Raw genomic sequence first — 12,204 nt, forward strand, 5'->3', positions numbered from 1 at the left:
CTAATGTACAGAACTACGGCTAATGTAATCTTTGCCTCTTGGCACCCGGGACCGAACCGCGCGGCATCATTGCAGCTGACCGTTTGCCGGTGGCCGTTGACGTGAAGACCTCGTCATCATACAGATCCTCCGTGCTGAGCGTTAGGGCGTACGGGCTCTTGACGTCCACGATGCTGGGCGTCCCCGGCTGCGGGGTGAAGCCGAAGGTGTGGACTGCGGCGGGGGATATGCTGCTGGAGAAGGATGACCCGACTTCCTCGACCCCGGTGTGGCGGGACCAGAGGACGTGGTCTTGTGGTGTCGCGAGCTCCGAAGTGCCACCGAGCGAGGGCAGCTCGCCGTGGTCGCTCTCTAGTCGGCCGATCATGGAGCGGAGGGATTCGCGCGAGCTGCGTCTGCTGTCGAGATAGGTGCGTAGGTCGTAGCACTGTCGGCAACTAGGGTAGACAGGGTAGCAGTCTGACTCGTGTCGGTACTGCGGCAGTTGGGGCCGTCCTTGCTGGTCGCACCGTTCTTGGATATCGTCGAAGAGGTCGCCGACGGGGGTGAAGTAGGTCACGCGGGGGCCTGCCCCGAAGTACTTGTTCCGTCCCCAGAGTTGGCCCACAAGGGCATTGGTGTCTGCGTCGACTACCGCGGCACCGCTGTCGCCTTCAACGCCGATGCCACCGCGAATCCATGCTTCCTCGTCATCGTCCGGGTCCTCGATGAACCATTCGCGTGTAGTTTTGCCTGTACCGTTGTCCTCTCCCCTGACGTAGGCGGGTACTTCGCAGACTTGTCCACGCTGTTGCCCGGATGTTCGGCCCGTGGATACAACTGACCCGCCTGGCACAATGGCCGAAGTGGTCCTGATGGGTATTTCTTTCAGGAGGGGCATTGTCTCTGACGGGAACCGGCGAAGAATATTGGCTTGCTTGGTATTTGCAGCGATCAGGATCCAGTCCGTCACGATCAAAGGCTGCTCTTTCCCGCAGTCTTCCCAAAAAGGGTCATGGGAGATGCGGGTAGTCTTGAGGTCGATGCCTGATGTTGCGGTGAGTTTGCCGATGGTGAAATCTTTGGATTCGTCCATGGTATCGTGGCGTTCCTCGATGCAGCGGGATCGGTCGCTTGGTGAAGGATGTTGCACGCTGACTTCGCTTAGGTGTTGGTACGCGTCGACGAAGGGATGGAAGTTGGCTAGCCAGTAGTTACCACCGCCGATGACTAGACATGGTCCCAGAGTTGAGGTACCCTCCTCGAAGTCGTCGGTCCCTGCGATGCCGATGCTGTCGCCCATACATGGGTCCTTGAAGTAATATGGGTTCCGGGCCATGCAGATGTCGTCTGGCATGTCCTTGCTCAACCCTCGGGCCCAGACTAGACGTTCCACGGCGCCGATGGAGAATTCGAAAGATATTGTGGGGCGGTAGATCTCAGGCAGAAGATCTTTCACGTGGGCTGCGATGATAATCTGTCGTGCTCGTGATGGTTGCTTCTTCGTCATTATACACACGCGACGGGAGCCGGGAGTCTTGCCGCGGGTGACGCTGACGACGTGGTTCGGGCCGCACCACTTTGGGAGGAACTCGACCAGAAAGGGTAGAACGCCATGTTCCCAAACCATTGGAAAGGTGGCGCTCTCGATCAGGCGGGAGATTACCGCTCGTGACGAGTCACTGGGACTATCGGCTGCGCGAGGTGCTTGGCCTACGAAGGTCAGACGAGCGTCTTGGGTGTCGGCGTTACGTACCGTTCTGCCTTTTATGCTTCTTTTCCACAGCTTCTCGCAGCTGTTCTCGAGATTTCTTCTTGGCGATCGTGACGGACAGGCTTTGCCTAGTCGCCTTGTCCTCCATGGCATCCTTTGGATGTGGAGCTGTGTTGGTGGATGGTTGTTCGGCGGACTTTTCGAGAGTCATGACAGGTACCATCGGCTTCGGGACCGACTCGACGGCCTTCCCGTTGCCTTCATTGGCGTCGGGATGTGCACATCTGATGTGGCACTCTAAGATTCTCTTGCTCTGGAAGGAGCTTTCCGTACATCCTGGTGCGGGGCAGACGAGAAGGTGCTCTAGCTTGACGTGCCAGGTCAGTCCTTCCTTGGAGGAGAACGCCGGCTGGTCGCAGCCTCCCCAGTTGCAAATGTGTGTGTGGACCGCTTTGAAGTGGCTCTTTAACTCCTGCTCCCGGTCGAAAGCCTCATCGCAGTGCGGGCCGAGGCAGACGAATCGGCTTTCGGCACGCTCTACCGTCCGCTCAGCAGGCGATGGAACGCGGGAATTCGAAGCTGATGTTGGAGCCGGCCACTCATATGGAAGTTCAGTCTGCGACGGAGACAGCCCGGAGCCTGCCGATGATGGCTGGGAGGTGGATGAGGACGAGTAGGTGACGCTGCTCATGGTGCTCAACGCTGGGGGAGGTGCCTGGGCAGAAGCAGGCTGGAACATGTCAAGCCCTGACTGGCTGTCTGCAGGCAAACTTTTGATAAAGCTTTGGTCGAGGTGCCCGAGTCCCTGGCTCTGGGACCAGGCATTGTCTCCGTAGATGGCTGGTCCGCCGTACAGTTGCGTATCGACGAAGGGCTCGTCCGTAGGCGGCCAATAAGGCGGCAGCGAGGCGGGTATTGGCACCGCAGCAAAGGGCGGGCCTTGATGAATGTATTTACGGATCTTGCGTGGCCGCTCACCGAGAGGAGCTTGGCGCCTGGATTGGGACATGGTGAGATTTGGGAGAGGTCAGCCGGCGTGTAAGCCAGGCTGGAAGCTGTGATGAATGGTTCTTACTCCCGCTGGCGAATCGATTGGCAGGCAGAATATGGTTAATTGAAGGAGAGAGCCCGAGATTTGAGGTGTTGCCGGGAAGGCAATAAGTCGAGAACGGCGGGAGAGAATGACGGGAGGAGCTGGGCGGCGGCGGGGAGGGTGAGAAAGTGGTGGTGCGGCACAGCTAGTCTGGTTGCCTGATGAGGGGTATACAGTGCCTTGACTCTAATCCCTACACAGTGAAATATGAGGCGATATCATGAGCACATACAGTAGGAACAATCATTCCCACTCATCCAATACATATCTTGCAATCCCGGCGGCCTCATCCGGGGTCAGCATCCCACGAACCATGCGAACCATGACTACTGTGGCCCGATTCAGATCTATCGACGTTAGATTCCCGTTTTTGTTCATTGCCGAGTTTTTGGTTCCACTGGCGAGCATCTTAGCGGGTTGCTTTCACGAATCTCTCCAATTTCGACTGTCGATGGGCAATTCGCAACGGAGGAGCTGAGCGATTGGGAGATTCGGAAAACCACGTTCATTCAACTACTATATGTACATGCTGCCCTTCCTGTCACCCTGATAAATCCATCGTAAAGATCATCTTGTCGCACATTGTCTACCCAGCCAGTCTGAAAACATGGCGACACTGGTATCGTGGCAATCACGACTTGTGCCACCTAAATTATCCAGGCGGCAAGCGAGACAACTCCGACAGTGACAACTGCCAAGCGTCCCATAGATCCAGACAGGTTGCTGGCCGCAGAAGTCGAGCTCGAGCCGCTGCCACCAGAGGACGAAGACCCAGACCCAGACCCAGACGAAGGCTTCAAAGTAGCCTGCCCAAAGTCGGCCGAGAGCCGCTCGCACCATAGTCCGACAGTGGAGAAATCAGCCGGCGTCTTCCCGGCATCGAGCTTGATGGTGAGCTTGTTGGTGGACGCCGCCTTGGTGACCTGCTCATTAGAGATGCGCAAGCCGTTCTTGATGACATCGTCGGTGGCACCCCACCAGTAGAGTGCAGGCGCCGAGGCATCCTTGAGGGTGTAGTCGCTGATCATGAGAGTTGAAGCGTCGACAACGGTGACTGTGCCGCCGAGGCCGCCGTCGAGAGAGGAGAGCTTGCCGGACCACCCAATCTTCTGGGTCATGGTGTCGTTGCCCTGGCCGGAGACGAGGGCAGTGAAGACAGCGAGGCCGGTGAGGAAGACTGAGGTGCTTTGGCTGAACATTGTTCTGAGTTGTATGTGGTTGAAACTAATTGTGAAAAAAGCGTAGAGTTGTAAGAATTGATTATTGTGAGTGTGTTTTGAGAGTGATGCGATGTTACAATCATCTATGGAGGCGGACATGTATGGAGGTTATATACCGAAAAGACTTGGACTTCTTTGGAATCAGTGCCATCTCATCTGTGGGAGAACCCTCAAATCCAAGCATCCACGAACTTTGATGTGTTATCCAGCTAGATCCTTTGTAACTTTAACACTTGCCTAAATAGGAAATTCTGATGATACTGTGTGATGCGCTAGCAGCAGGTACCCGAGCTTCAGCTTAAAGTATGCGGTGGCGTGCGTCCTTCAAGTCCAAACAACGCACGTCCTTCTTTGCCTTGCGCGTGGCTTACATGCTGAAAAGTGACAGAGATCAGGTTCTCAGGGCTATGTATCCGCGAAACTCATGAATAAGGCGAGAGAGGGTCCTTTTGAGATGGAATTGGTAGTATAGTTTAGTGCTCAATGTTGGTGATTCCACCTCATGCGTTCTGATGTACATCACCAAAGGTATTGGTTGATAGAAGAGCCTGCTCATTAGAGTCATGTCTGTAGTAAGACTGCGAAGTTATTGGCCTTTAAGGTCGCAAAGCAGTGCCTTTCCTATGTCCCTGAAGGTTCTCCAACTGGGGCCCCTGGGCAAGGCAGATTCAATGTGATGATTATGGTATCAGACGCTGAGGCTGTATTATCTAAGCTTCCAAATCATAATTAGGGGAAGTACAACGGAGCAATGAAATCCAGGGCACTAATTAGCAGCAAGCCACATCATGTTGCGTCCAGCTTTCTGTGTCTGCGGGCAATGCTCGAGACCCAACCGCGCCTCTCACATACTGACTGCATTCGGAAAGGTTGATCCATCATCATGCCAAACAACACTCTTTGGCAGTTCTGATCCCTCATCATCAGGCACACGTCAAAGCCATCATTCAGCTGGCGCCTGTCCATGTAAGTTCCAAGAACCTACAGCTGAGGACTCAACCTGCTACAAAAACATAAGAATGACCACGTTCTGGGGATATTGAAATATCATCTTGAGCCATCAAATCACTTTCAACTAATCAATCATACCTCTATCCTGACATTCGGTCAACTTATCCTTTCCTGTAACACCATTATTTGCTCAACATGGAAAAACCTGTTATCCAAGATCAATATTTGGCAGCGCGGGCTTACTTTCTCTGCGTCATTGGCATGCTTTTTCTTGAGAGCATCGTTCGACTTCCTGCGCGGCTCCGCAGCTTAGCACATCGTGGTAAGTCTTTCAATTTGCATGAAAGATTTGTTACACATATACTGACAACCACGTCCAGGCCGTCCATTCATCAAAGCATCATCGGGCCACACACGCATAGCTGTAGCTCTGCATAAGCTATTGACTCTCCCATCGCCAATTCCCACCCTTACGAATCACCATGTCGCCAATTTCCTAAGATTCGCCGTGCTTCTCGGCCTGAACATCTTGTTCGGAGTAAACGATAACGAGTTCACTACCGACTTCAAACTTTACGGGTGGCTCACAATCGCCAACGGCGGCCTCGCCCTACTACTAGCAGCACGCACAAACCTCTTCTCCATCATCGCTCGAATCCCATCTCCGGTTCTTCTCGTCTACCACCGCTGGATTGGCGTTGCAACCATGGTCCACGCAACCATCCACTTCGCCCTGAACACCCAGCACTACATCGCCACCGACCAACTTGCTGACTCGTTCTCCAACATGCGCATTCAAGTCGGTGCGATGGCATGGGCGTCCCTCGTTCTCATCTCCCTCACCTCGGTCCCCATTATACGCCGCCGATTCTTCGAGGGTTTTTACTACTGCCACGCCCTCTTCTTCCTCTTCGTTGTCGGCGCCCTCATCCACGCCACCAAAGGTCCCGAGTTCCTGCTCCCTGGTCTTTTGCTCTGGGGTTGCGACCGTTTCCTGCGCTTCTACTACAACTTCCGCTCGATCAACACGACTTCCGTGCAGCATCACCACGGAGACGTCGTCAAGATCAAGTTCGAAGGGCTGAAACCGCGGCATCCGGGGCAGATTACCTGGGTCCAGATCCCGAGCGTGTCTTTCCTTAACTGGCACCCCTTCACCATCGCGTCTGCGCCCGGCGATGATGATGCGACGCTGGCGATCAGAGGGCTGGGCGGGTACACGAGGAAAGTTCAGGGTATCGTCCCGGGTGATGGAGAGGCAAGCAGCGAGGACGTGACCACGCGTCAAAGTATGGCAATAAAAACTGTAAAGCTGCGAATGCGTCTGGATGGGCCGTATGGCATCGGCCGGGTCTGCTGGGGCGAGCAGCCGTTGACAGTGCTCGTTGCCGGCGGCATTGGCATCACTCCTGGCATCAGCATTGCGACTGATCTTATCCAGCGAGCCGCGTCCGTCGATGCCTGTGCTCTGCAAGGGAAGTCGTGGCATATCCACATGCTGTGGGCCGTCAAAGACGTCGAGAGCATTGAGTGGTTCGGGGACGAGTTGAGAAGTCTTGCTTCGTTGACTGCCGATCCTGGTGTACCTGCGACTTTTAATCTTTCGGTTTTTGTCACAGGCAGAGGAGCTACACGGGCGGATGATGGAGAGAATGGATACGCAATGGTTGGTCGACCTAGTCAACATAACATTCCTGGAGAGTTAAGGCAAGGCCGTCCGGATGTGTTGGGATGGTTTGAGGGAGTAAGGAGAATGCACCCCTGTCTGGACGCAGCCGTCAATGTTTGTGGTCCTAGTAAACTCATCCGGGATGTCAGGATCGCAGCATGCAAGGTCAGCTCTACCAAGAGCACGTTCTACGTTGAAGAAGAAGTGTTCGAGTTCTAGTCATTGTTGACGGCGTGGTATGTTGGGAGACAGCCAGTTGTCGCGGGTTAGTCACGGAATTGAGATAATAGTGCAGCGTTGATCATTCAAGCAAATCTTCGACAGAAGTCTTTATGATTTAATTGATGTTTTAATCAAGAATCCATCTATCGAAAAAGTCTTTGCTGAACGCCTGTCACTTAGTTGGGGCAGCTGACAGTGTTGCCGCTAATGGTGCAAGTTTGGCCAAGCTTCTGATGGCAGCTTCCGGAAGTGCACTGTCTGATGTCGTTGCCCTCGGCACAAGCTCCAAGCTGAATGCAGGTTGCGGCCTACAGAAAGCGTTAGCTGTTGACCGTGATTCGGATTTGGGATTTACACTAACGGATGCGGGCACTGCAAGGGCAGCAGCGAAGGTGAAAACGATCTTGAGGAACTGCATCTTGATAGATTTCCTCGTACTGGCTAACGGATGGTCGTTGAGTGCACTTTTGTTGGAAGGATAGGTCTGAGTGATCGTAACCCATCGACTAGTTGTTGCGGATATGCCCTCTTTATACTCCATCCTCTTAACGTTCAAGGATAGCAGCATTAGCATTCAAAAATATGCAGCCAAGCCCGGTGAGTGTTGTCCTGGGCCTTAGCAGCCTGCACATCTGCCTCAAGTCCTCGATAGCTACCAATAAAACTAAAGGTCATTTTCAAACTCTGAACGGCGATATCAACTACTGCTTTTCCGGGACGACCGAGATTCAGGTTGTCTAAAGCAGGACTTCGATTGAGGTCTGGGCACTCAGCTAAAGTTTGCAAGAAAGCCACGGAACTCGCGAACAAGACCATAGCCCGAAGGACCAAGTTTGAGATGGTCTGTCGGCCAAATAGCTGAGCCGCTCAACCTTTTAGTCTCAGAATTCAAGAGCCCCTTCGACTTAGTCAGATATTCGGTCTCGGTTACGGTATCCAGGGACCAGGGCGTTCATCTGAAGCCCACACCATACCGAAATAGACTTTTGTGTCACCAGGCGACAGTCAGAGAAGTGGGTGATGTTGGAATAAGACACCGGCGGGGTCCCCGCCGAGCGCCTTGTCCGCGCGGATTCCGGAAATTTTGGTCGGCTCAAACATCCGTGGAGGCCGTGGGAACCCTGGATCCCGTGGAAGGGTCTCCCATGAATCGCGGATCTGCAAATCTGGAATCATCTATTCTGAGAATTACACGAGCAATTTGGCATTATAATGTCTCAGTTCGTCTCTATTGTATCAAATTGTCCTTGGTTGGGTGTCAGGGCTAGACTGAACTGCTGTTCGCAAGGGCTTGGGGCCGAAACCACCTGCCTTCATATGTGCCTTTGGCAGGTTTGATGTCTTCTAAAGCTGCAAGTTTCTACATACAGCAATTCAACGAGTCATTGTGGCAATGTGCGATACTGGGAAGTAAGCAAAAGTAATCCAAGTGAGACTGCGAGAATTCCCGCTTGGGACGTAACTGAGCATAACAAAGATAACGCAAGGGCCAGAACCATAAAGGACGAAGATATCAAGGACATCAAAGTGAAATAAAATATTTCAATACGACCGAATGAATATTTGAATCCACAGACTCGATAGACGGAGACAATATCAAGACTTGCAATGGATAGTAGCAGAGACTGATGAGAATAGTACCCTATATAAAGTTCATCAACGCGAAGTTTCGATTCCTCGAAACAACTAAGACATATTTATCCGAGTCGGAAAGTGATAGAATAGACTCTGTTGCTGCCCGTTAAAAGATGACCACGTATTTCATTGAGTCATTGAGCAAGATAACCAACAGGCAATTGATTACCTTCAGCGACAAAGTTCATGGCGAAAGCATAGCTTCCAAATCGTTCAATGCTGTGTAATTTTACATCCATTCGTGATATCAAATTTTGAGATCCAGAGGCGTTTATCTAAGCTGCACTACTTCACAAGCTGGCGGTCTGCAAACCTGAGTACGCGAATGAGACATTGTCGCGTTAATTGGCCGCGTATCACAGGAGGAGCGGGGGAAGGTACACCACGTCACACACGCATGCAGTCAGCACATCACGCAGGGCGATGATTGATCGAGAAAAATTTGCCGAATAGGCATCAAAGCTTCAATCCCCCTCACGAAAACAAGTCGATGTTGCATATTTCCCTCACCGGACTCCGGTCAACGACATAAAACAGAGACACCTACGCCACAGCGCTTGTCCTTAGGAAAGCTCGTCATCTGGAGCAGGCCAGACTCTGTGACTACCATGGAGCCAACTGAAGTCGTTGACAGCCTTCGCGGCTTGGTGGCTGTGGCCGACAATGCATTCCGAAGCACATACGATTTTGCGAAGGACAAGATTGACCCGTTCATGGACATCAAGAGGCGAGACGAAATCCGCCGCGTTGCAACCGAGATCCAAGATCTGGCTGGATTACTGCATCGACTCACTTTGGTGGCTTCCACCTTTGACGAAGATCACGATCAGGTCCTTGACGATGTTTATGGCCTCCGCTCGCCGAAGCTACCGCAACAGCTATTCTCTTGCCGACAGACGTTGATGAAATTCGAGGCAAGCTTGAGCCGTAGGAAGCTTACCTACGATGTCATAAAACGGGAGGAAGATCTCAAACCACGAGCAAAGCTGAGATGGCCCTTCACGACAGCGTGGACCGTTGACCTGATACAAGAAATTGGTCAACACAAGAAGGCTGTTACTAGGGCTCTTTCCTCCAACTCCATGAACGAGCTGCTGCAAAGCTTTTCTAAAGGGAAAGATCGACATTCTCCAAATCGCAGAGAAGTCGTCAGAAGATACGTGATGGGCCGTTGCAGGTACTCAAAGGAGAACTCCACCGTGACGTCGTTCTTCGCAAGGGTTGACCATCTTGAAGTCCTCACGCGGACTGTCAGCAAACGAACCAACTGGACAGAATATGAGTTGCTGGAACATGAACTCATCCGACGCTAGATAGACTACGGTAATTCCAACGACAAAAGCTCCCATCTTTGGATCACAGGCGGCCCCGGAGCCGGGAAGACGACTTTTGCCGCCACACTCATCGAAACCGCGATCCATACACACTATTCTGATCAAGCCACCGCGGTAATCTTTGCCTTCTGTCGATTCTCAGACCCACGATCCCACGAATGCTTTTATTTCCTCAGCACTCTTCTTGCCCAGATTGCCGTACAGCACCCGTCGGCAATGACTATACTCGGGAATTACTACTCCGAGTTGCGAACTCGAAGACTAGTCGAAATCCCGACTATAGAAAGAATGAAGGCAGTATTCTTCGCTATGACGAAAGTATTCCGGCAGATTCTATGTGTCGTTGATGGAGTGGATGAGTGCCCTGACGAGGGCGATGCCGTCACGCAATTGATGGCTTCATTAGCTTCAGGATCTGGCAACTTCAGATTAGCCATGGTCTCGCGCTATCGGCAAAGAACAGAGACCACTCTCAAAGGTAGCTTTGTCGAAGCGCTTTGTTGCAAGGAATTTGAGCCCGACAGAAACCAGCTGGAAATGTTCGCCGCCACAGAGATTGAGAAGATGGCCATGGGGGCGAATTCAGTCTTCCACAACTTGCAACTGAAAGATAATGTCATTCAGAGCTTTGGTCGTGTTAAAAACCCAAGGTAGGTGATGTAACCTTCAACTGTCGGAGGGTGTGAACTGACCAAGCACAAGCTTCCAGTTTGCATCTTGCTCGATCGGGTATATCGCGCGATACGCCACGACGGAAAGTTTCCAGGAGATGTCGAAGACACTTCCGCAAAATCTGGAAGCAATATATAAGCTGACCCTCCAGCGCTGCAATGAACAGCGGGCTTCGACCCAAGCTCTGATTCAATCTGCTCTTCAATTAACTGCATTCTCGGACCCTCCGCTCACGAGCCATGAGCTTTGCCACGCGATATCGGTGGCAGGCATACCCGGGCTGAATGCCGATGAGTTGGAATACCCTGAAGTCGATGAAAATGAGATCATGGATGCATGTGGCATCTTTCTGACCAAGTCAACTCACGGAGAAGAGTTCGGGCTGGCACACCGTACGGTCAAAGAGTTTCTGGAACAAATAGACCCCACTGATCCAGAATTCGCGGGATACCGTCTGTCGGAATCTCGAACTCGGCGCCTCCTCGGTATATGTGCGCTTCGTTTCTTGTGTCTCAATCATTTCTCACGGCTTCCTAAAAGATTGAACTCTGAAGACAGATTCTTGTCCAACAGGCGGAGGCGGCTACCGTTTTATCGATATGCGGCTTTGGTTTGGCCCCGACTAGCAGACGAGCTTTGGGACGACGAGGAGTTCAGACAGCAAGCTATGGAACTTTGCAACCCCGCGCAAACCTCGAACTTCAAAGCATGGTCCTTGGAAGTCTGTCACTTCTACCGCGTTGGAGGTTCCTGGAATGGCTGGGTCAACGATCGGTTCAAAGACAAGACCTGGAGTGTGGGTACTCACTATCGGCCAAACGGGTGGAATAGCAGCAGTGTTTCCTTGTGCTCTGAATCCACGGAAGCATGTACAGGACCGTCCGGGTCTCATTGGGGCACATCAAGATCCTCGGCATCATCAGAGTCCTCGGGATCAGAGGAAATTATCGAATCCCTTAAACCAAGATCTTGGCTCTTGAGACAGAGGGAACATCCAGACTGGAAGTGGCAAGAAGGCCAGACGAGACGTTTGGCTCATTTCATTCGACGCGGCGACTTCACACCGCTACATATGGCCTGCCTTTTAGGGTTGAAACGTCTTTGTGATACTCTGCTTGCGAATCAGTCTGATGTACACCGAATGAGTCGGATAGGCTCACCATTGCAATGCGCTCTCGGCGGCCCGTTCCTGATTGCGTGCCACGATCTATCTACCAGAAAGACGTACAGAACATGGAACAGGATCTCTGCAGTGGAGAAGCCTTCGATAGAGCTCTTGCAGACGTTGATCGAAGCAGGAGCTGATTGCACGAGACCTCTTCCAGCCCGGTATTCGTGGAACTCCATGGGCGCTCTGGGGCTGAAGTCGTCTGAGTGGGCAGGGAACTATCGAATCTTTGCCGCGATGGTCAAGGGTGGTGCTCAAATGCACGATGACGCCATCCACACATTTCGATTACGGTGTCGGGAGTGGACGAAATACAAAAAGGAGCAAGCAAGATTAGATGTGGCTACCATCTTGGAGATTCTTGGAGACATGGTTTTGTAGGGAGAGGCAGAAGCTTCAGCATATCTCACAGCATTCCGACATGTAGTCCCAGACATGCATGATATCGATGTACCACTGCCTGCCCTTGAGGCTGTGACGGATGATATGCTTGTCGAGAGGATGAAAAAGGCCATTGAGAGCGATTCCTTGAGCGCCTTGAAGGAAA

General features: G+C 52.3%; 5 protein-coding genes across 5 annotated transcripts; 3 read left to right on the forward strand and 2 right to left on the reverse strand.

Moving 5' to 3' along the window:
- Positions 1–19: 19 nt before the first annotated feature.
- CGCA056_v010449 (uncharacterized protein) lies at positions 20–2,702 on the reverse strand (the record flags this gene model as incomplete). The annotated part of the gene is made up of 2 exons (XM_037325696.1): positions 20–1,692; positions 1,736–2,702. The coding sequence occupies 2 exons, from the start codon at positions 2,700–2,702 to the stop codon at positions 20–22; spliced, it is 2,640 nt and encodes an 879-aa protein (XP_037175988.1).
- Positions 2,703–3,433: 731 nt separating this feature from the next.
- On the reverse strand, positions 3,434–3,985 carry Skeletor (Protein Skeletor, isoforms D/E; the record flags this gene model as incomplete). The annotated part of the gene is made up of 1 exon (XM_037325697.1): positions 3,434–3,985. One exon carries the CDS (start codon positions 3,983–3,985, stop codon positions 3,434–3,436), a length of 552 nt encoding a protein of 183 aa, XP_037175803.1.
- A 1,167-nt stretch (positions 3,986–5,152) lies between these two features.
- NOX3 (NADPH oxidase 3) lies at positions 5,153–6,845 on the forward strand (the record flags this gene model as incomplete). Its single annotated transcript, XM_037325698.1, has 2 exons — positions 5,153–5,279; positions 5,338–6,845. The coding sequence occupies 2 exons, from the start codon at positions 5,153–5,155 to the stop codon at positions 6,843–6,845; spliced, it is 1,635 nt and encodes a 544-aa protein (XP_037175460.1).
- Positions 6,846–9,091: 2,246 nt separating this feature from the next.
- CGCA056_v010452 (uncharacterized protein) lies at positions 9,092–9,796 on the forward strand (the record flags this gene model as incomplete). Its single annotated transcript, XM_037325699.1, has 1 exon — positions 9,092–9,796. The coding sequence occupies one exon, from the start codon at positions 9,092–9,094 to the stop codon at positions 9,794–9,796; it is 705 nt and encodes a 234-aa protein (XP_037175806.1).
- Positions 9,797–10,126: 330 nt separating this feature from the next.
- On the forward strand, positions 10,127–12,038 carry CGCA056_v010453 (uncharacterized protein; the record flags this gene model as incomplete). The annotated part of the gene is made up of 4 exons (XM_037325700.1): positions 10,127–10,467; positions 10,520–10,974; positions 11,044–11,289; positions 11,644–12,038. The coding sequence occupies 4 exons, from the start codon at positions 10,127–10,129 to the stop codon at positions 12,036–12,038; spliced, it is 1,437 nt and encodes a 478-aa protein (XP_037175804.1).
- Positions 12,039–12,204: the final 166 nt, after the last annotated feature.

The sequence above is a fragment of the Colletotrichum aenigma genome (assembly GCF_013390185.1).
Source record: "Colletotrichum aenigma strain Cg56 chromosome Unknown KSG_Cg56_contig07, whole genome shotgun sequence".
NCBI lineage: Eukaryota > Fungi > Ascomycota > Sordariomycetes > Glomerellales > Glomerellaceae > Colletotrichum > Colletotrichum aenigma.